The sequence below is a fragment of the Carcharhinus amblyrhynchos genome, chromosome 18 (assembly GCF_965287045.1).
Source record: "Carcharhinus amblyrhynchos chromosome 18, sCarAmb.v2.hapA, whole genome shotgun sequence".
Classification (NCBI taxonomy): domain Eukaryota; kingdom Metazoa; phylum Chordata; class Chondrichthyes; order Carcharhiniformes; family Carcharhinidae; genus Carcharhinus; species Carcharhinus amblyrhynchos.
The window spans coordinates 13,226,128-13,250,077 of record NC_137341.1 but is presented as its reverse complement, the minus strand read 5'-3'; the positions used below and the strand labels follow the sequence as shown (position 1 = coordinate 13,250,077).

Genomic DNA, 23,950 nt, shown 5'->3' with positions numbered 1-23,950 from the left:
CATCCTTTGAAATCTCTGTGGCTGGTGTGTAATTTGGATGCTTCTTAACCAAAGAATCACAAATGATTTGCACCTGAAACGGCTTTAACATTGTTGCTTCCGGGGGATTTTGATGTTCCAAAAACGAAAATCAGTTGTGCTGACCATGTTAGGGATGTGAAAGTAAGTAAAAACCCCCAGGTAGTGAGGGGCAGGGCAGTACAAGGGTGGGTCGTCTTGTGTATCCCACTGGGGAGTGGGGGGGGGAGGGCAGGGCGGTATTGGAGGAGGAAATCTTGTGCCTACATGACGGGGTGAATCATCCCTTAATGCTGGCACAGATTTGGAAGGGTTGGGGGATTCTGATGCTTGAGTAGAAGTGAGCCTCTGTCTGAAGGTTGGGAATGTTTCCCTTGGCTGCCAGGGGTCCTGATGTCCATTGGGGCTGGCATCTTTAATGTTACTTTGAGACATTAAAGGTGGTGTCTGAGGTCCCACCCCACCAAAAAGATGGCAAAATAAAAATCCCCTTGCTTATTTTTGGACAAAGTGCCAGAAGGTCTGGAGCAAAAACCTGGCTCTTTTTCTCTGAAGAGAAACATGCCAGCTTTCAAGAAGCACCTGACACTGAACCGACAGATTTCATGTCCTGAAACGTACAAGTTTGCAAATAAATGGGTGGCATGAGTGTGAAACTATTAACGATGGTGTTTTTTTTACATCTCAGGCTTGCTAGTGAGCTTTCCACTTATTAGGAAAATTCTATCCAATAACTTCATTTTGGTTTCCTCTAACTTAGTGTATATTTAAGCGTGCCTCACAATTTTCACAGACTGAAGTATCTTATAGTTTTCAAGATAGTGGGTGTTTTTGTTTGCATCATGAAATGTGACTTCAGGATTAAAAGAAACATATGCTGGAAACAGATAGTGGGTTTACAAGCATCTGTAAAGACTTTCTCATCGTAATTAGACAACGAGTATGCCAGAACGCCTATTATTCCTGTGTAATAAACCCAATAAATATGTGGGGTTTGGATTATTCCTTGTAAACAAAAGTGTCTTACGATTATTGTCTGCGATGCTTCTTGAAATCCACTTGTGCATTTTAATGCCATATTATAGACAGCCTCACTGCACATAGTTAATTGTGACTGGGAAAATACTTGGAACAATAAGAGCCATTGGCATCATGTTCTGGCATAGGATTTGATCACAGTGGGTTGTGATGTTGTAGGTTGATTGCACACTTTGTAATCTGATAGGGAGGATGATTCAGGTCTCACGTTGACATGTATGAGAAGCTCTGCTATTCCAAAAATCTGCTAATAAACTTATAAAATCAGAAGAAGCAGCTTAGTATGCCTGAATTCATGCTAGCTCTTCATCTGGAGTTCTTGAATTAATACAATTTTTCTGTGTATTTCTGGTATCATTTCAAATAATTATTCAATTTTTAAATGTGTTGGTCTCTGGCTAAATGGTACTTTATAGTAAAGACTTCCAACTTCTACTGGTATCCAGATTTGAAACATTGGCTGTAGTCTCTACATACTGTCCACAGATGCTGTCAGACCTGCTGAGATTTTCCATCATTTTCTGTTTTTGTCTCAGATTCCAGCATCTGCAGTACTTTGTTTTTACACTTCCACCTTCTACTAACTTCCACTTTTTGTTATTGTGATGCACTCAAATCTGACCACAGTTTGCACTACTTCATGAAGCAATTTTTAACTACTTGCAGTCAGAGCCATTTTAATATCTTGAAAGCCACGAGTTCCAGTGATAAAAGCCTTATTGTTTGCAAGCCTTTCTTCATAGCAACAGCCTCACTTTTCTGGTACGATTCCAGAGAATATTTGCTGTGTACTTTGTGGTTCTGATACATTTCCCATTAACATGCATCCAGAACCTCCTGCAATTTTCCAACCTGGTCTACCGAACCAAAGTTGTTTTTTTTTACTAATTCACCATCATTTCCTTTTTTATAATTTCTGCCTCTATAACAACCAGTATGCCATTTTACATTGAACTGCAAATAGAAAAGGTCAATCATTCAAAAGATTTGAATATCTGCACTCTTAAATCCCTTTGCTGTACTCTTAAGAGGTGTGTAATTCAGGGTAACTTACTTAGGGTCTGTTACTACAAAAGTATGCTTCTCTGCATTGAGCTGTTTCTACCAGCTATCTGCTTATTTTGTTAATTTTTTTTGCAACTTCTTGTGTTCTGTTTGTCAAAGCCCTTGGTTGATATCAGTATCATTATCTTCATAATTTTGTCTTTCAGATGCAGGCTTTATTCCAGAATTTGAGCATGTGCTTTCAGCCTGCACTTAATTGATGGAGGAGTAGTGCATTATCGGAAATGCTATCAATAAGACACCCCTTATTGGGGATATCTTTCAGTTGGTATCATGCATTTTCACTTTGTGGCTAGACTCCTATATAGCATTAAATATCATGTGGAAATCCATACATATTCATGTATTCTTTTTATTCATACATTTTGATTTTTCTCTCAAAAAAAAAAGTCAACCATGATCTGCCATTTACAAATCTGTTCTGACATTTTCTAATTAGCCCATCTCTCTCTCAAGTGTTCAATAATTTGAAACAGTGTTATGGATTCTAGGAGCTTATCCACAACCAACATGAAACAAATTGGTCATTCAGTTTTCTGCTTTTAAACAAAAAATATCTTTCTGTCACTCTAATTCCAACTTGCTAGAGCTTTTGATTCAAACTTTGAAGATGTAACTAATAGTGACTGGCTCCTTCTTGTCAAATGTGGTATAAGTGACTATCAAAAAGCATTTGACAAAGTCCCGCATGAGAAATTATCATGCAAGATTAAAGCGCATGGATTGGGGGAAGTATATTGAGATGGTTAGAAAACTGGTTGGCAAAGAGGAACCACAGTATGAATTAATAGATCCTTTTCAAATTGGCAGGCAGTAACTAGTGGGGTGCCACAGGGATCAGTGCTGAGACATATACATATTCACAATATATATTAATGATTTGGATGAGGGAACAAAATGTAACATCTCAAAATTTGCAGATGGTACCAAGTTGGATGGGAGAGTGAGCTGTGACAAGGATGCAGAGGCACAATCTGGACAAGTTGAGTGAGTGGACAAATGCAATATAATTTCGATAAATGTGAGGTTATTCACTTTGGAAGCAAAAACAAGAAGGTAGATTACTACCTGAGTGACTATAAATTGGGAGAGGAGAGTGTGCAGTGGGACCTGGGTGTCCTTGTGTGCCAGTTGCTGAAGGTAAGCATGCAGGTGCAGCACGTGGTAAAGAAGGCAAATTGTATGTTGGCCTTCATCGCAAGAGGTTTCGAGTACAGGAGCAGGGATGTGTTGTTGCAATTATACGGGGCCTTGGTGAGGCCACACATATAGTATTGTGTGCAGTTTTGGTCTCCTTTTCTGAGGAAGGATGTTCTTGCTCTTGAGGGAGTGCAGTGAGGGCTTAACAGGCTGATTCCAGGGATGGCGGAACTCATCTATGAGGAGCAATTGACTGATGAGGTTATGATTGTTTTCCCCGGAGTTCTGACGAATGAGAGGACTCTCAGAGACTTATAAAATTCCAACAGGACAGGGTAGATGCAGGAAAGATGTTCCTGATGGTGGCCGAGTCCAGAACCATGGGCTAGTCTGAGGATTTGGGGTAGACCATTTAGGACAGATTTGAGGAGACATTACTTCAGCCAAAGAGTGGTGAGCCTTTGGAGTTCATTAGCACAGGAAATAGTTGATGCCAAAACATTGAATGTATTCAAGAGGTGGCGAGATACAGCACTTGGGGTGAATGAGATCAAAGGTTATGGAGAGAAAGCAAGATTAGGCTGTTGAGTTGGACCATCAACCTTGATCATAATGATTGGCAGAGCAGGCTCAAAGGGCCACAGGGCCGCCTCCTGCTTCTATGTTTCTAGACTTCTACCTTTTCATGAATCACCTACAATATTTTTGAATGCCTGTCTCTTATTCTAAGATATATTTACTTTGAAAACGCATGTCTACCAGTGGGCATTTCAAACTTTCATAACATAAGAAATAGGAGCAAGAGTAGGCCATTTGGCTCTTTGAACCTGCTCCACCATTCTGTGAACTCAGGGCTGATCTACCTCAACACATTCTTTCCACACTGTTCTATAATTCCCTTTTGTATCCAAACATCTATTGACCTTGACACTAAATATACTCTGACTGAGTATCTGCAGCTTTCTGGGGGCAGAGTTCCAACGATTCCCCAGCCTTATGAGTGAAGAGATTTCTCCTTGTCTCATTCGTAAAATGGTTGATCCCTTTATTCTGAGACAGTAACCCAGAGTTCTAGACTCTCAGTCATGACAAATATTACCCTGTCAAGCTATTAAAAATGTTTCAGTGAAAACATATCTCATTTGTCTCTGTTCTCAGGATTATTGATTTTAGTCAACTTGATTTCTCTTCTTAGGATAATTCCCTGATCCAAGGAATTTGTCTGGTGAACTTTTTGTTGCTGTTTCAAGTGATCAACAGCCACGGTCCTCTTTTTAACTGAACCATAACCATTTTTATCACTTCCTTTCTGTAACTCAGATTTTTTTCTGTTATTGCATGGCTGTTGAAAGCTCATTTTTACTTTGGCCTTTAGATCTGTGGCATCTCTGCTTCTGATGTGTCCCTTTCATTCCTAGTTAAAACATGCTTGTCTTGTATCTTCTCCAATATTCTTACACTGCTGGTCTGCTGTTTGTTCAATTTTCCCAGCAAGTTAATCTGGATCATCCCAGTAAAGTTTAATTCCCAGTAAATTGGATTATCAACAGTTGTTTTTACCAAGAAGGGGTTGGGATGTAATATTATTGAGGTCTAAAAAGTCTGGTGGTCAAATTTATTTTCCTCTCTCTGCATAACAGGATGTAACCAAATTGTGTTTTTTTTGTTAACACCTGCACCCCCCTCCACCCCACCAAAAGCTTGTCCCATTTTTAAAAAGTTGCTATTCTGTACCACCAGCAGCAGCAACACCACCACACATACACACCCCGGCCCCAGAGTGCCTGTTCCCTTCAGTTCCTTTATATGAACACGACTTTATGCTTTTTATTACCACGCTGCTGCTAACAGCACCTCTGACTTCAGTGTCAGTGCTGTAAAATAAATGAGGTGACACTGCTGTGTATAGAGGGGCCTAGAGACCTGGCTTCTGATGTTTACCCATATAGATTGGCAAAGCTGTTTCGAACTCGCTGACTTGACCTAGATGGACTTCACCTCTGTGTAGTGACCAGAAAATGAGGTTGACTGCCTGGCTGTTACACAAAAGTTCAGTCACAGAATGCCACATCACACCACTTGTATCCCCCATCTTTTTTTTCCTCATCTGCCCCCTGTTTCACTTTACCCCTACTTCCCCTCCAGCCTCATCACCAAATGTGAGGAACTTGAGGACATCTTTCATCACTAAGATTGAGACCATTTGTTCAGTTATTTCCATTACTGTCTGCATTACTTTCAGAAATAGCTGAATGCTTGGGGGACAGTAACCAGTAAATGAATGCTGTTAATATTGTCCATTGAGTGCCAATGATCAGCTCTGAAATTTGCACAGAATCCTGGCAGGCTTGGCAACATTATCAATTTTTCCTGTTGTATTTTACATTCCATGGCAGGAAAATCTATACTGAGCATTTTCTGTTGGCAATTTATGGCACGATGATCCTGTTTCACTGGCTTTGCACTGGTCCCATTTCACATGAGCTATATAAACTTAAAAGGTAAAATGGCACCTGCTGGGAATCTGAAATAGATAATGCCAAACGCTTATTATGGGTTAGTCAGGTTGGTAGGGGAAGAGAGCGAGATTAATGTTTTGAGATAGGATATGTCATCAGTATCGTGCAAGAGTGGTGAAAGTGGAAAGGAATGAATTGGGTATGAGTAGAGTATTTGGGTAGTGTTCTAGTGCAGCCTTGGAAAACTGATCATTAGTGGTTTTTGCTGATTGTGCAATATTGACCAACATTAAAGAAGAAAATGTCAGTCTATATGATAGGTATCAGAAAGTTTATTATAAAGTTTGACAATGTAATCCTTTATGACTTGGTCGTCAATATAGTGAGAGAAGTATTAGCCTTGTTTAAGTAGCTAATAGATTATGTTAATATCTTGTCTGAGCAATTTAAGATCTTTCTTGCTGACCCTCTTTCCCTTTATTTCAGGTGTATGTTTCGTTTCCCTAGCACGGTGATAAAGATTACATTTACGTCGCTTTACAGTAAGCAGGAGGTGAAGGAGGAGCAGCCACCATCGCCCATCCGTCCGCTTCGCCCGCAGATCTCGCCACTCAAAATTAACATTCCTGATCCAAACATTGACCTGGTCAGCCCCATCCCCTCACCCACTGGTACCATCAGGTAGGAGCCTCAAACACTGAGCATTGTCATTTTTGTCTATAGTGAGTGTCACTGTATGTCTCAATTGGTAGTCCTGGGAGATGGAAGAGACTTGCTGTTGGTATTGGGGAGAATGCCTGTGACAGTAGAACTGACTGTAAGAGTGACCTAAGCTACCCTGAGATAGGCAGTTTGCTGCACCAGAATTATGCTTAAAATCCTGCTTTTAACTCCCATTACAGAGCATTGGGAAACATGTTGTATTTTAATTCTTTACTAAGGTGGAGTTTTTCTTTTAATGTTTGTGTGTGATTATATGAATCTGAGAGCTGAGTTCATTATGAAGGCATTGAACTGTGTTTTTTGTTCATTTTAGACAAGCATTTTTTTTACAGTAGGCAATTCTTCTGCCATGTCCCTTTGTAGAGTCAGAGGTTTACAGCATGAAAACAGGCCCTTCAGCTCAACTTGTCTATGTTGTCCCTTTTTTTAACTGCTAAGCTAATCCCAATTGTCTGCATTTGGCCCATATCCCTCTATACCCATCTTACCTATGTGACTGTCTAAATGCCTTTTAAAAGACACAAGTGTACCTGCCTCTACTACTACCTCTGGCAGCTCGTTCCAGAATTTTGTGTGAAAAAATTGCCCCTCTGAGCCCTTTCATATCTCCCCCCTCTCACCTTAAACCTATGTCCTCTAGTTTTAGACACCCTGACCTTTGGGAAAAAGATGTTGACTATCTACTTTGTTCATGCCCCTCATTATTTTATAGGTCATCCCTAAGTCTCCTACGCACGAGGGGATAAAAATCCCCAGTCAATCCAGCTGCTCCTTACAGTTCAAACCATCAAGTCCCAGCAGTATCCTAGTCAATCTTTTCTGCACTCTTTCTAGTTTAATATTATCCTTTCTATAATTGGGTGACCGGAACTGTACATATTATTCCAACTGTGACCGTACCAATGTCTTGTACGACTTCAACAAAACACCCCAACTCCTGTGTTCAGTGACCTGATCAATGAAACCAAGCATGCTGAATGATGTCTTCACCACCCTGTCCACCTGTGACTCCACTCTCAAGAATCTATGAACCTGTATCCCTAGATCTCTTTGTTCTGTAATTGTCCCCAACATCTTACCATTAACCAAGAAAGTCCTGCCCTGGTTCGATCTACCAAATTGCATCACCTCGTGTTTATCTAAATTGACCTAGCTTGGCACAATATTGAGGGTCGAAGGGCCTGTACTGTGCTGTACGGTTCTATGTTCTAAACTCCATCTGCCATTCATCAGTCCACTGACCCAACTGATCAAGTTCCTGTTGCAATCCTAGATAACCTCCTTCACTGCCCATTATGCCAGCAAAAGTGTGTCATCTGCAAACTTACTAACCATGCCTCTTAACTGCTCATCCAAATCATTAATATAATTATCATTAATATAATTATTATTAATATAATTATCATTAATATAATTATCATTAATATAATTATCATTAATATAGTGATTTGGATGAGAATTTCTGACAAATAACAGTGGGCAAGTTGCTGGTCAGAGGCCTCCAGTTTAAAAATAAAACTCTCTACAGCCCACCCTCTGTCTTTTGTCATCAAGAAACCAGTATTTTGTTATCCTGCCTGTGACGCAGTAAGGATTACCTTGTATATGCACAATAGCCTGTAAGCTCGGTGAAGAAGATAACTTTGATACAACTCAGCTCAACGTGTAGGTGGGGTGGAAACTAGCTTCAAAGGCTGACTTTTTTCAAATCCTCGAGACCAATTTTGTTTTCCAGTGGTGAAGGGCGGGGGTGGTGTTGAGTGGGCAGGATTTCTCTTTCCTCTGAAGAATAGTAACACTCAAACTAAAATTCAAGATGTAAATAGTTAGTATAAGAAAAGTTAATTTGAAATGGGTTAAACATAGGCTGAAGTAAAAATAAAGAACAACATACTGGGGGCAAGGAATGGAATGGAAATGGGAAAACAGGCCAGACACAAGTTTGAAATTTTATTTTAAAATGGCTGCAACAAGATGAGGCAGCTGCAGTAAATTGTCATCAGGGATAGAACAGAGTTTGGAGACAGACCCCATTAAAAGCAAACTTTGTGGATTTTGTCTTTGTCCTCAATACCTAATCTTGAGAATGGAACAGAAGCAGAGAAAGCTGGAAAAAACCAGCATCTGTAGGGAGAGAAAACAGAGTTAATGTTTTGAGTCCTTATGACCCCTCTTCAGAATTAGAGTGGGAAAAATGTGATTTTTATATATGAGGAGTTAGGATAAGGGGTAGAACAGCTGGAACAGTGAATGGTTAGTAGGAGCTGGGAGAAATTGGAACAAGGATTGGAACAAGTGACATATGGCCAGGTGGAAGTGGGAGGGTTTTTACATAGGAACAGAAAATGTTGGATATATAATAAAGGTAAAGATGGAGGAGAAAGCTCACAGTCTAACGTTGTTGAACTCAATGTTGAGTCCTGAGTCTGTGTCTAGTTGGTAGATGAGGTGCTGCTCCTCCTGTTGTCATTGGGCTTCAATAGAGTATTGCAACAGGTCAAGGATGGACATGCAAGCAAGTTTGAATTAAAATGGCAAATGACAAGGTTGGGAGTCTGCGCAAAGCTATTACTCAGTTTACATTTAGTCTCCCCAACGCAGAGAAAACTGCATTGTGAGCGTGAATACAGTAGATCAAATTGAAGGAAGTGCAAGTGAAATGTTGCATCATCTGAAAGGAGTGCTTGGGGCCTTGAACAATAAGGAGGTAAAGGGGCAGGCGTTGCAGGGGAAGGTGCTGTGAGGAATGCTGATGGGCGCTGGCGGGGATGTGTTTTATGGTGGCAGGATACTGAAGTTGGTGGAAATGGTGGATAATGATTCTTTGAGTGCAGGGTGTGGTGGGGTGGAAAGTGAGGACAAGTGGAGACCTGATCATGGTTCTGGGAGGAAGTGCAGGAAATAGTTCAAACCTGGCTGAGTGTCCTGTCAACCACTTAGGGCGCTTGGTGGGTGGGGCGAGACCTCGCTTAAGGAAAATGACAGATATGTCAGAAATAACCATTTTCAAAGGTAGCATCATCAGAACAGATGCAAAGGAGGTGGAGAAATTGGGAGACAGGAATGTCAGAAGCTGTGGGAGTACATGGGCTTGAATTTGGACCTTGTTTTTATGGCTTTAGATTGCGGAGTTAGATCAGTTTGGATTTATCCATTTTTAAAAGGGCAATAGTGGACAGGCAGGAGGTCTTTTTACAACTAGCTGAGGTGGAAGGAGACTTCTAGCTTGTTGAACTGAAAAGAGCAATAGGGGGATGTGCTGTTGGGCTTGGGTAATTATAAAATAAATTCCAATTTGGAGCCTGAAAGTCCTTTTCGATATGTTGCGATCCAGAACTCATCTCTGGTTTCAGTGTTTGCAAATTCCAGAAATCACATGTAGGCCAGACTGGGTAAGGATGACTGATTTTTTTTTTTCCTTTCTGAAGAATGTAATGAACTAATTGGGTTTTACAGTACCTGATAAACATTATTAAGACTAGCTTTATATTCCAGATTTATAGCTATAGGCTTGCTATTAACTGCATAGAAATGACAAAGGTGCTAACATTATACATGAAAGCAGTGGTTCCACATATTATAGTGATCAGGGGGGTTTGCAAAAGGCTGTTAATCTGCGCAAATGTGTGCTTTCAAGCTAGATGCAGTGAATACCATACCACAGGGACATCTGATTGGATGCTGAGAAGGTGTTCAACAGGATAGAATGGAGGTATTTGCTCAATGATTTGGAGAAATTTAACTTTAGCCCTTCTTTCATTAACAGAATAAATGCTGTATGGCTTTACTTAGAATAACTATTATCTCCCTTTGGGATTGAAGTGGCCAAATGTGCAAGTTAATTGTGCTTGTTTTTTGTTACACTTTATAGCATCTAAGGACCCCCTATAAGGTTCAAGTTTGAAAAATAGAAGATTTTCTTGAATGCAGATGACTGGTATTGCTACCTGTCTAATGATGCTAACCGAATTAAGGCCCACTTTTAGAATAGTGTTAAATGGTGTGAGTCAGAGGCTGTTGGCTTAAATGGTTTAATTTTACTAAAGTGAAACGTTGCCCTCCGGTGGTAAACAACTACATTCCTATGTTGATTAGCTTAAGTTTGGCGTGTCACGTTTTAAGGAAACCACCAGATTTGTTGCATGAGATTGCAATCACCCATACGTTAAAATTTTTCTTGATTCCATTTGGAAAGAGTGCCCTTTTGAGTGCTGGTTTCATCTGGCATGGGTTTCCCATGAGTTACTGGAGGGTGACCCATTTTTAAGGAGACCCATTTTTCTCTGTCATAGAATCCACACAGTGCAGAAGGAGGTCATTTGGCTCAGCAAGTCTGCACTGACCACAATCCCATCTCGGCCCTATCCCCGTAGCCTACGTTTACCATTTACCCTAGCCATTCTGCCTGACACTAATGGACAATTAGCATGGCCAATCCACCTAACCCACACATCTTTGGAGTGTGGGAGGAAACCAGAGCACCTGGAGGAAACCCAAACAGATACGGGGAGAATATGCAGGCTGCACACAGTGACCCAAGCCAGAAATCGAACCTGTGTCCCTGGTGCTGTAAGGCAGCAGTGCTAATCACTGTGCCGTACCAAACTTAAACAAGTGAGGCAATTACATTGATTTACATAGAATATATGGCACAAAAACAATCCATTTTGTTTATACTCCATTTTGGTTGTCTCCAATTCCGACCAACTCATCTTTAGCCTTTCAGTATATCTATTTCCCTTTTTTGTGCACTCTTCTGGTTTCTATTTGAAAGCAAGTAAGCTATTTGCCTCACCCACTTCCTGTGGTAGGGAGTTTGACACTTGAATGAATAAGTAAATTGGTTATCTCCCTACTAGATTTATTAGCAATTTTTATTATGGCTCCTTGGCTTGGATTTTCCCACAAATTTTTAAAAATAATTTTGTGGAATGAGGCGATTGTTGGTATGGTCAGTATTGCTTATCTCTAATTGACCTTGAACAAATAGCTTGCTAGGCCAGTTCAGAGGGCATTTCAGAGTCAACCATGTTGCTGTGGGTCCAGAATCACATGTAGGCCAGTCTGGGTAAGGATGACAGATTTCCTTCTTGAAGGACATAATGAACTAGTTGGGTTTTTACCATGGTTGATGATATTATTAAGACTAGCTTTATATTCCAGATATATTAATTGAATTCAAATTTAAGTTCTTCCAACTGCTGAGCTTGGGATTTGAACCCATGACCCTCTAGCTTGGGCCCCAGGATACTAGCCCACGGACATTACCACTACACCACCCTAAAGTGGACGAAGTCTCCACACCTACTGTGCCCATCCCAGTCACAGTTTGAAAGACCACAAATTCTTCTGTTGAGAAATAAGATCTTGTTTCTTGTACTAGCCTTGCAAGTCCTTTGTAAACTTTCTCCAACACTGCTTTCTCCTTGAAAAGTGTTCTACACCAGAACGGTATTCAGATTGTACACAGTCTGACCAGAGTCCCATGTAAGATAATTTGTATTCCAACAGAGGGGCAAGAAAAGCCACTGAAATTATAGCTTCGTAGAATCCCTACAGTGCAGAAGATGGCCATTCATCCCATCGAGTTTGCACTGACTGTCAACAGGGCATCTTGCCTCGGCCCTATCCCTGTAACCCCACATAGTTACCCTGCTAATCTCCCTGACCTACATATCTTGGAACACTAATGGGCAATTTAGCACAGCTTTGGACTCGGAGGAAATCGGAGCACCTGGAGGAAACCCATGTAGACATGGAGAAAATGTGAAAACTCCACACAGTCACCCAAGGCCAAAATTGAACCAGGGTTCCTAGTGTTGAGAGGCACCAGTGCTAACCACAGTGCCACCTGTCCGAATTTGATCTTTACTGGAATATAAATTGCAAATGAAAAGTAATATACAATATTCCCTGAAGAGTGAGCAATACAAAGAGTTCCAAAATTCACTTGTGCAAAGTATATTTGTGGGACCAAGTAAATTCACTGAAGGTATGAACTCTATGCATCTGTTAGCAATTGCCCCCTTGCCCCACCCATCAGTACTCAAAGTCAGCCGCTGCTATGATGTGGAGCAGTCAGCATATTCCACTTTTTAATTTATAAAATTGTATGGAAAAGGGCACAACAGCCTCAAGTTATTAGTTGCTGGTACAGAGAAATGTTAACGTAATATTAAGGGATTGGATCTGCACATTGTCAGCACCATTTTCAAGGTAAATGTTTTGTTTCAAGTAATCATCTATTGATGTATTACAAACTAATACTTGGCTGGATTGTGTTATACATTAACAATTGATGGATAACTCGGATGATGTTCACACAATCCCTTTGAATGAACTGGATTGATTGAACATTATAGAACATAGAACATTACAGCGCAGAACAGGCCCTTCAGCCCACGATGTTGCGCCGACCAGTTAAAAAACAATGACCCACTAACCTAAACCAATCCCTTTTCGTCCATAAACCTATCCACGGAATAGTTATAGTTCCAAAGTGCTTGCTGTTTAATGCATAGCTACGCGTTTTTTCTTATTCATTCACAGGATATTTCCATGCAGTCAACAGTAGAAAGGCCAGCATTTGTTACCCATCTTTAGTTTGCTTGGGAAGGTGGTAGAGAGCTGCCTTCATGAATTGCTGCAATCCATGTAGTGCAGGTACATCCAGAATGCTGTTCGGAAGGGATTTTGACCCAGCAACAGTGAAGAAATGATCATACAGTTCAAAGTCAGAATGATGTGTGGCTTCGGAGGGAACTAACATAGGAACACTCCACTTACGTTTGCAACCCTTGTCCTTCTAGATGGTAGAGGTGATGGGTTTAGAAGGTGCTATTGAACAAACATTGGTGAATTGCTGCAGTGCATCTTGTATATGGCACATACTGCTGCCATGCTGCACTGGTGGTGGAGGGAGTAAATGATTGTTGTTGGAAGGGGTGCTGATCAAGTGGACTACTTTGTCCTGGATTGTATTGAGTTTCTTGAGTGTTGCTGGAGCTACACCCATCCAACAAGTGGAGAGTATTCCATCAGGTTCCTGATTTCTGCCTTACAGATGGTTGACAGACTTTGGGGAGTCAGGAGGTGTGTCACTGATCACAAAGTTCCCTGCACCTGATTGACTCTTGCAGCTACTGTGTATGTGTGTGGGTGCTGGAGGAAGCTTATTAATGAAGCCTGGGACACATTGTGGGCCTAGGACACATTAAGAAAAAAGTTTTGTGTATTTTAGAAGACTGAGATTGGAGTACAATTAACGCTGAGGCATAAGTCAGGAATGTGATTGAATGCTCTCCATTTACCTAGATGAACACAGCTGCAACAGCAATAGAGAAGCTTGACACTATGAAGGACAAAACAGCGGCTTGGTTGCCACCCCACCCACCACCTTGAACATTTCCTGCCACCAACATTAGTACATAGCGGCAATCTTGTGTACCGTCTACAAGATGCACTGCAGTAACTAGTCGAAGCTCCTGTGACAGTACAGTCCAAACCTGCAAGCGTTATTACTTAGAAGAGCAAGAGCATCAGTTAAATGGGAATACTCCCACCTGGAAGTTGCCTTCCAAGCTTCACATTATCCTGAATGTACTGCATCACCTGGACTGTGGGCATTCAAAAAGCTGGCTCGCCACCACCTTCTCCAGGGCACTTGAGAGTGGTCAATAAATGATCAACTTTCCCAACTCTACTTATGTCTCACGAACAAATGAATAAGAGATGAGCAAAAAATGACTAGTTCAAAGTGATTCGTGTTGAGTAATGAATGTGTCAAAGCCCTTGGCAAATCCTCCAGCCAACAGACAAGTTGGTGGAATGCTTCAGTAGCCAGTCCCAGTATTGTGGGATGTTGGGGCTTATTTTTGGCAGTTGCTTGGAGAAGAATTTAGACAGTGTTCCTGATTGTTGTCCTGTGACATTGGAAGGAAGGAAATTCATTTGGTGGAAAGGTAATCAGTTTGGTTGTGATTTGATTTCTCCACCTCCCTGGCCTAATGTTACCTATCATTTTTCCTCACTGTCCATGCTCTTTTGGGTAATGTATTAGCAGGCTGCCCTGCCTGTGGAACGGATCAACAACCTTTAGTAAGAGAAAGGAAGAGGCTGCTTCATTGCACAAGGTGAGGAAAAGGGGAGGAGGCTTGACTGATGCATAAATGCTAGGATGGACCAGTTGGACCAGATTGCTTGTTTCTGTGCAATATATTTTATATGAAACATATGTAACTGATTTAAACAATTCTTAGATGATTTTCTTGAAATCTTGAGTGTTCAAGCCAACATCAGTCTAAATCTTCAATAAAACCTTCATTTATAAATTGAAGTTATTCAAGTATGGAACAGTGTGTGGTTTTCTTCCTTGGAGTTCAGTATCAGTTTCTGGATTATCCCTGTAATTGCCAACGGTTAATATTGAGCTGCTGCTTTTTGTTTCTACTCGTTGACATTGATACGGTACTTCAGTTTACAGAGAATGTGTTTGCTGCTGTTCTTCTAGTTTCAGCCATTGGGCACTGGATACAGAAGTGTGAACCCAGCACTGGTTTCATAAAAATGTCCCAGTGAGTGGGGGGGGTGGCATTGCATTGTACTTCCAAAGAATGTTGCTGCTTTGTGTTGATCTTTGACACAGCAAGTGTACTGAATCACTGCTGCTCATAAAACCCTACAGGGCAGAAGGAGGCCATTCAGTCCATTAAGTCTGCGCCAGCTTTTCTGAAGAGCATCTATCCCAGCCCTTTGTCTCAATCCCTTTAATCTCCACATTTATCATGGCTAATCCATCCAACCTACACATTCTAGGGCAAGTTAGCATGGCTGATCCACCTAACTGTGGAGGAAACCCACCCAGACACAGGGAGATGAACTAAGGCTGTAATGGAACCCAGGTTCCTGGCTCTGTGAGCCAGGGAGCTGCTTGCCACTCCTAACTGATCGAATTATGCAGAAATCCTATCAATAGTAGTTAGGGAGAGTCTTTTTAATTGAGAGGCATGCGTTTCTGCTGAAAGAAGACCAACTTTCGATGTTGAGGGCCACTCTGAACTCTGGTAAACCGGGAGAGGAAGAAAAATCTGAAGTGATGTGGGCCTGGAGTCAACTATTGTCAACTCCTGTGCAATTTCCCTGGTTTCTCAGTAGCTGGGAAATATCCACTTTGAAATAGTTTATCCATTTTATATAAAAACAATCCAATGAACTGTGTATATTTAGCAATAGTTGACTGGAACCTGGAGTTTCCCTTTTTAAGCCCTGTTGCTTGTATTTGTTTGAGATCCCATGCTCCACACAAACGAATTACTTACCAAACATTAGGTGCTGTGCTGAGTAGTAAACCAGCTTGCAACCTTTCTTCACTATCACTATTTAATGTAGGTTGTTCAGTTGTACAGTTTTCCACAGCAGTTTCACTTAAGTTAAATTTCCCTGGAACACAATTTACAGTGTAAACGGATGCTATTTTTCAAAATTGGATGGGTTCTTAACACAAGAATAATTAAAATTTATCCATTCTTTTTTGATACTTTATTGCAATGATGTATTTTGTGTCCTTCTCTAAAAATTTTGAGTTTTGTCTGTTTCCTAAAAGGAACAGTTGGCTTTGGAAGGAGTATTTTTCTTTCTTTGGATTTTCATAGATACTTTTTTTTAAAAGCTACTAATGAGATTAGTTTATATTAGTTTTATGACTGGATTTTTTTAGTCACATGAGCATTTTGATTGAAGTCAATGTGTTGTAAAAGTATTGTCCAAGATAACAGTCCTCCCATGTTGAGGTTGCAAGTTGCAACACACAGCACTGTGTTTTGGTAAACTGTAGTAAAAACACCTGAACCCCTTTGCATTGCTGGATTTCTTGCATTATTTGTGATTGTTCATAACTGGGACAAAGCTAGAATTGTAGTTAACCCTAATTATTAAAGTCGGCTTGTTAAAACTGGCCCAAAGTTCCCTTTTAAGCATTCATGTAAAGACTAACGTTTGAAAGTCTGTCAAACTTTTACCAATTAACTACTGTGGTCCCCGCATTATGTGGCTTTGTAAATGATCTGTCTCTGTGTCTCTCCCTTTTGAAATGGCTGCTGCCACTTCCATTCCCAAAAAAAACACCTACGCTCTTCTATCAACGCATCTGCTTATCCAAGACCTATGCCCAGCTTTCCTGCAATGCTATATTTGAATCGGTTTGCAATTCAACCCTTTAATCCGAATATGTTTTTATCAGAGAAACATCTGTACTTGTTTATAATGGCAGTCTGAACTCTTGTGTTCTCAGGCCTCTGTTAATGTAATGGTTTTATCAAGTTTTTTTCTTGCCGCTTGCATTTTTCAAAGCCTGTTGACACCAGGTAGTATCCGTATTGAAGAATTACATCTGATACAAGGGGGTGAAAACTTCACTGGATAATTTGCTGTTGGTTATTATTAAACAACCAGTATTTATTTTCAAAGCATTCTAAAAAGATCCTACAGCATACCATTTCTGAATTCCTAATAGGGGACCTGTCCTTAAAGGCAAAATTGAAATGATGAATGAGAAGAAACTATTTTGAGAGTAAATGATACCTTTTTATTCTGAGATTAAAAAAAGTTTTGTTCTGACCTTGTGTGGTCAGGGAGAACTGGATTTTCAAGAAAATGCGAAATGCTGCAGAAGTTGGAATCTGAAACAAGAACATTAAATGCCAGAAAATCTCAGCAGGTCTGACAGCATCTTTGGAGAGAGAAAAGAGCCAGTGTTTTGAGTCTGGGTGACCCTTCATCATCCTGACTCAAAACATTAGTTCTATTCTCTCTCCACAGGTGTTCTCAGACTTGCTGAGATTTTCCAGCATTTTCTGTTTTTGCACCTGGATTCTTGAACTATCTGACCGTTGACCTTCAGTATTCACCTCACAAGACATGCTGATTTGGATTGTGATATCTGGCGCAGCAACTTGAAGCGTTGCTGCCGCAGGAGCTGGAGTGTAAGATTTGACTTTCTATCAATCTGTTGTGGCAACCTGGTTCCTTTTGATGGCATTTGATTTGAAAGCTTTCAACGCAGTGAAAAAGACTCAAGTGCCAGAGCACAACTGTAACCAGCAGAAATGAGGTACATCAATGATTCTATTGAATGTTGGTAAATTCTGAGTATCCATGTTGGATGCATGTGGCAACAATTTCTTGTCTGATTCTGAACAAGCCAGCATTCAAGCCTTTAACCTGTAACCATCTATGAGCAGAAGCTTCACTGAAAATACTTTGCTGACCCTTAATAGAGAAGGCAGGTTGGCACAGCAATTTCAGAGCCATTGGCATGTGCAGTGTTGGAACACCAGCATCTCTCCAGTATCTAACTCAAATCGCTACTTTAAAACTATTGTGAAGCTGGATGTCAAGAGGCGTCAGGTTAACCAAAAGGGAAAGCCATCAGCTGAAACCCTGTGAGTATAAAGCACACTTTACTTCAAGCAAGAGCACTTTACTGCACTCATGTGTCTTTTACAAACCTTAGTGCGGGAGCAAGAAAGTATTTGCATAAACATTTCATGCTCCCCTTTTATAGTAAATAATTCATGTGCATGATTGACAATTTGTTGGACTTGATGAAATATTGCATTGCCAACATGAGTTTTGGTCCTCCCTGTTTTTCAGATGGAAGTTCAAATTTCCAGTGTCCCAGAGTTTCAAATAATATCCTGGAACACAGTCCCTTGCAAAACTGGGGACACACACAACCTTCTGAAGGATGAAGCTGTAAGATTGTACAATCACATCAGGAGTAACAAAATGCACGGAACAATTTGTACGCTATGACAGTGTTAAGATGAGGGTAGTCTTGAGAGCTTCAAAAGAGAGTCAGACCAAGGGTTTCCCTGCTGTTTCCCTCTAAGTATGAACAGCACTAAATTAACTCCTTTCAAAATTGGCACAATTTACACCGTAATTGGTTGATTTTTGAGAGGAATTTCTTCATTTAACTTTTTAATGTTAAAGTAAATAATGTAAAATTTTCCTTTATCTGTTGAACCTACTCCTAGTAAAAAGTCTGACAACACCAGGTTTTAGTCCAACCTATTTATTTGATAATATACTCGCAAGCTTTCGGGTTAGCCCCTAACCCAAAAGCTTGCGAGTATATTATCAAATAAATAGGTTGGACTAAAACCTGGTGTTGTCAGACTTTTTACTGTGTTTACGCCAGTCCAACGCCGGCATACCCACATCGAACCTACTCCTAGCAGCAAAGCAAGTTGGTGCAGAAACTGGAGGGGACCCCGAGGCTGTGTCCTTGTATGAAAGACGCGGGTTGATGGGTTTTTGATAAGAGAGGGGATTAAGGGTTATGGGGAGAGGGCGGGAATGTGGAACTGAGCCACGACAGATCAGCCATGATCTTATTGAATGGCGGGGCAGGCTCGAAGGGCCTGATGGCCTACTCCTGCTCCTATTTCTTATGTTATGTTCTTATGAAACATGGCAACACTGAAGCTTTGATCAGAGATGTCAGGATAAGGCATTCTACTTAAAGAAATCAAAAACCAATTTTGTCCAAGTGTTTAAAAAGATGTACTCCCACCACCCAATTTTTCTTATCTTTATTCCCTAAAGAAACAAGTGTTTTGTCCATATAGAAAAATAACTTTTGTAGCCAGAGTTTCACTTGCAAAGGCTTCTGTTCCCAGTCCTGCGCCATTCACTCTGGTATTGATTAAGGATTCCTTGCCACCTTCTACTTCTCATCTACATGCCTCGGACAACATTTATTTTCATGTATATGCTGACAGCGCCATATTGTTTTCAGGCCGCACACCAAGCTCCATACTGTAGCTGCTACATCCCTCTCCCTGCCCTGACTTCACCTTGTCTGCTCCTGAAACTCTCAATGATGCCGCTGTTATTTCTTGACCATTCTAATGCATTCCTGGTGGGCCTCCCACATTCTACCCTATGTAAACGTGAGCTCATCCAAAGCTCTGCTGCCTGTCTCTCTACTCTCAGCCAAGTCCCTATGTGCCTATCAGCCTTGAGCTAACTAACTACCCTAACTGGTTCAAGCAATGCCTCAATTTTAAAATTCTCCTCATTGTTTTTAAATTCCTCCCCAGTCTTGTCTGTCTGCCATCTCTGTATCCACCTTTGGCCTCATGACCCTCAGATATCTGCACTCATCTAATTGTGGCCTTGAGCAACTCCCTTTTTATCATCACACGTTTTTCTGTCTCGCTTTCCTTCTTTTGAGACATCCCTAAAATCCAAGTTTTTGGTCATCTGAATTGATATCATCATCATATGTGGCTTGGTGTCAATCTTTGTTTTATAATGCTCTTGTGAAGCACTTTGGGAAGTTTTATAATGTTGAAGGTGTTAAGGGCAAGATCCTGGCATGGATAAAGGATTGGCTGACTGGCAGAAGGCAGAGTGTGGGGATAAAGGGGTCTTTTTCAAATGGCAACTGGTCACTAGTGGTGTGCTTCAGGGATAAGTGCTGGGACCACAACTTTTCACAATATACATTAACGATTTGGAGGAAGGAACTGAAGGCACCGTTGCTAAGTTTGCAGATGCTACAAAGATATGTAGAGGGACAGGTAGTATTGAGGATGTGGGGGGGGGGGGGGGGGGGGCAGTGCGCTGCAGAAGAATTTGGGCAAGTTAGGAGAGTGGGCAAAGAAGTGGCAGATAGAATACGTTATGGAAAAGTGAGGTTATGCACTTTGGAAGGAGGAATGGAGGCATAGCCTATTTTCTAAATGGGAAAATGCTTAGGAAATCAGAAGCACAAAGGGACTTGGGAGTCATTGTTCAAGATCCTCTTAAGGTTAACATGCAGGTTCGGTCGGCGGTTAGGAAGGCAAATGCAATGTTACCACTCATGTCGAGAGGGCTAGAATACAAGAGCAGTGATGTACTTCTGAGGTTGTATAAAGCCCTGGTCAGATCCCATTTGGATTATTGTGAACAGTTTTGGACCCCATATCTAAGGAAGGATGTGTTGGCCTTGGAAAGGGTCCAGAGGCAGATCACAAGAATGATACCTGGAATGAAGAATTTGTCATATGAAGAATGGCTGAGGACTCTGGGTCTGTACTCGTTGGTGTTTTGAAGGATGAGGGGGGATCTTACTAAAACTTGTAGGATGCTGCAAGGCCTGGATAGAATGGATATGGAGAGGATATTTCCACTAGTAGGAAAAACTAGAACCAGAGGGCACATCCTCAGGTTAAAGGGATGATTCTTGAAAAATGAGATGAGGAATTTCTTCAGCCAGAGAGTGGTGAATCTGTGGAATCTTTGCTGCAGAAGCTGTGGAGGCCAGGTCATTGAGTGCCTTTAAGACAGGGATAGGTTCTTGATTAATAAGGGGATCAGGGGTTATGGGGAAAAGGTAGGAGAATGGGAATGAGAAAAATATCAGCCATGATTGAATGGTAAAGCAGACTTGATGGGCCAAGTGGCCTAATTCTGCTCTAATGTCTTGTGGCCTTATGAAGGCACAAGTTGTAAATTTAGGAAGAAGGTTAAAATGCTGTCCACAAGTGAAATGTCCTTTCAGTGTAACTGAGACAGTGTAGAGCTTTGATTTTCTGAGACAGAGGTCAGATGCAAATAACTTGAAAGAAATTCAATGTTTACATGCCAGCCAACAAAGATGTACTCACTGCTCAAACCTGCAATTCACTAACCTTCATGCTTCCACCAAGAGCCAGCTGATGAAGAATTTTGAGTAAAATTTCTGAGTTAAGGGTTTCAGCACTGGCATGTTCAGAAAAAAAAAAGTCACATAGATGCTGCACACATTAATAAGCATTTAATACCCAGAATCTGTCAACATTCAATGGAATTGTTGCCATTATCACGTCCCTGCCAGTTATAGTCCTGTGTTGATGCTAATAGAAAAGCCCTTTTCACTATGTTGCTGGCTTTCAGGTTAAATATTGTCAAAAGGAACCAGGTTTGTCATGGTGGATTGCCATGGCAGCAATATTCTAATCTGGGAGCAGGCATGCAAGAGTTTCACTGCAAAAGTTAAAAATGGTACAGCAGCTGTCAGGGGTACCTGAGTTTAGAATGAACAAGACAAGCACCTATGCCTCAACTCATTAGAGGAACATAATTTACCCTTAAAGCTGGCAATGGCAACTTGCATTTATGTAGCACCTTTTAATGCAGTAAAATGACTCGAGGCATTTGAAAGTTGTGATCATGAAACAAAAATTGTTGGCGTTGGGGAAATATTAGATCAGGTGAGTTAAAGCTTGGTCAAAGAGGTAGGTTTAAAAGATGGAGAGGATGGTAGGGAGGCAGTGAGATTGGGGGAATGAATTCTTGTGTCTGGGGCTGTTGAAGGCCAATGATTGCCCATTGTGAAGCAGTTAAAATAGGAACTGTGCCAGAGGTCGGTTGAGAGGTCTGTTATGGGGGCATAGATCTGGAAGGCTTGAGGGGTTACGAGGCTGGGGGAGGGTGGAGGCTGTGTGGAAATGTTTGCAAACAAGGTCAAACATGCTGGGCTGGTGATCTAAATTCAGTTATGTTGCCTAAAATCAGTTCTGTGTATTTCACCATTTTGAAAAAAAGATTCAATGTATCGCTGTCACAGAGTAGAAACCGTGTAGGTTTTGAAAGGTAAATGTTGAGAGCTCAAAATATGGTGGGCCATTTGTGAACGGCTGGATTTTTCTGGGTTTGTGTGAAGCTTAATTGCCTGGCTGCCTTTAGGCTTTTATATACAGCCGAGTTTTGCACGTGTACGTTTGTTTTCTACGACACATGAGTTTTTCCACATTTAGTTACTGAGATGCAAATATATCAAGTTTGCTAAATTGAGACATTGAGAGGAAAATTATTATTCTGAAAACTGCATTTCCAAAAGATTATCAAATTTAACTTTCCATTCAAGATTTGCTTATGAATGTTGAAGTTTTATTTGCACTGCACGTTAAAAAGGCCCCTGTTTTTGTGGGGAATGTTAGTTTAGTTGTACCGTTTGATCCAGCTTGTTTACACCCAGTGTGCCATTCCGTTTTCTACACCTCCCTTTACTCCTCCCTTTTTTGTATGAGGAGTTGAAACAACAAATGTTTTATCTGCCCTTTGCAGAGTCGCCTTGCGTAATTTTCCCTTATATGGTTCAAGCTTTGCTTGCTGCTTTCTCATTGGTGATCCTGCTTACATTAATGAACACATTCAAGTTCCTTTTCAGAGAGTCCTTTCCCATCCCCCTCCAGTGCTTTAACGTTATAAAACACACACACAAACCAAAACAAACAGCATTATGCTTTTGACCTCGTGGCCAGCGCAATCTGTTTTCGTGTCCCTCCCAGTCGAACGAGTTTTCAGCATATCTTGCAAGGTTTTTTTTCAATTTCAGAACTTATTGACTACAATTTCCCCACTTTGCCAGTTTAAGGTTAGGGTAGGCTTCCGTCATGTCCACTGCTACAGAGGTTACAGAATACGTTTCCCTGCTAATTAACACCATTGTATGGTCATTTTATTCTCTAAATTTCTCTGATTTTAAAGTTTACCTGGAATTCATTTTTTGGAGTTAAGATTATACTACAGTCCCAGATGTGTTTACAGTAAATTCTGCTTTCCCCCTTCCTCGCTAGTTTGTACAACCCATGACAACGTGGCATAGAAAGCCATTTCTTGCACACTGTCCTAATTGTTCAAAAGACTGGGTGTTGATGTTGAAAGGATTAAGCCAAGTTGGCACTAATTAATTTGCTCAATTATTTTCTCCGCACTGTCATTGTTACTGCTGCCCTTTGTAAAGTGGCTATTGAGCAGTTTCACTTTTGGCTGAAAGTTTGTCTCCAGTTTGAAACAGATGCTAAAAGACAGTGAGTTCATGAGCACAAGGCACTAAGCTCAGGAATTTTCTTCCTCAACTTCTCAGTGCTAACCACTGTGCCACCGTGGTTACCAACCACAGTGGCGCAGGGGTTAGCACTGCTCCCTCACAGCGCCAGGAACCCAGGTCCAGTTCCAATCTTGGGTCACCTGTCTGTGTGGAGTTTGCACGTTCTTCCCATGTCTGCGTGAGTTTCCTCTGGCTGCTCTGGTTTCCTCCCACAGCCCAAAGATATGCGGGTTTGGTGAATTGACCAGGCTAAATTGTGCATTAGTGTCAGGGGGACTAGCTAAGGTAAATGCATGGGGTTAGGGAGATAGAGCCTGGGTGGCATTGTGGTTGATGCAGACTCCGTGGGCCAAATGGCTTCCTTCTCCATTGTAGGATTCTATGATTTTATGGATTCTATGATGATTGGCCATGCTAAAATTGCTCCTTAGTATCAGGGGATTAGTAGGGTAAATAGATAGGGTTACAGGGATAGATCCTGAAATGGGATTATTGTCATAGACTCATAGAATCCCTACAATGCAGAAGGAGGCCATTTGGCCTGACGAGTCTACACTGACCACAATCCCATCCAGGCCCTATCCCCATAACCTCACTTATTTACAGTTAACCCCCTGAGAACCGGCAATTTAGCATGGCCAAT

At 41.1% G+C, this 23,950-nt stretch overlaps 1 protein-coding gene across 1 annotated transcript in view; it reads left to right on the top strand.

Moving 5' to 3' along the window:
• The window catches only part of foxk1 (forkhead box K1), a 100,509-nt gene that overhangs the window by 37,040 nt on the left and 39,519 nt on the right, over positions 1 to 23,950 (top strand). The window contains exon 2 of the mRNA XM_080206399.1: positions 6,207 to 6,401. Within this exon, the coding sequence (XP_080062525.1) occupies positions 6,207 to 6,401 (195 nt within the window). The remainder of the gene's footprint in view (positions 1 to 6,206; positions 6,402 to 23,950) is intronic.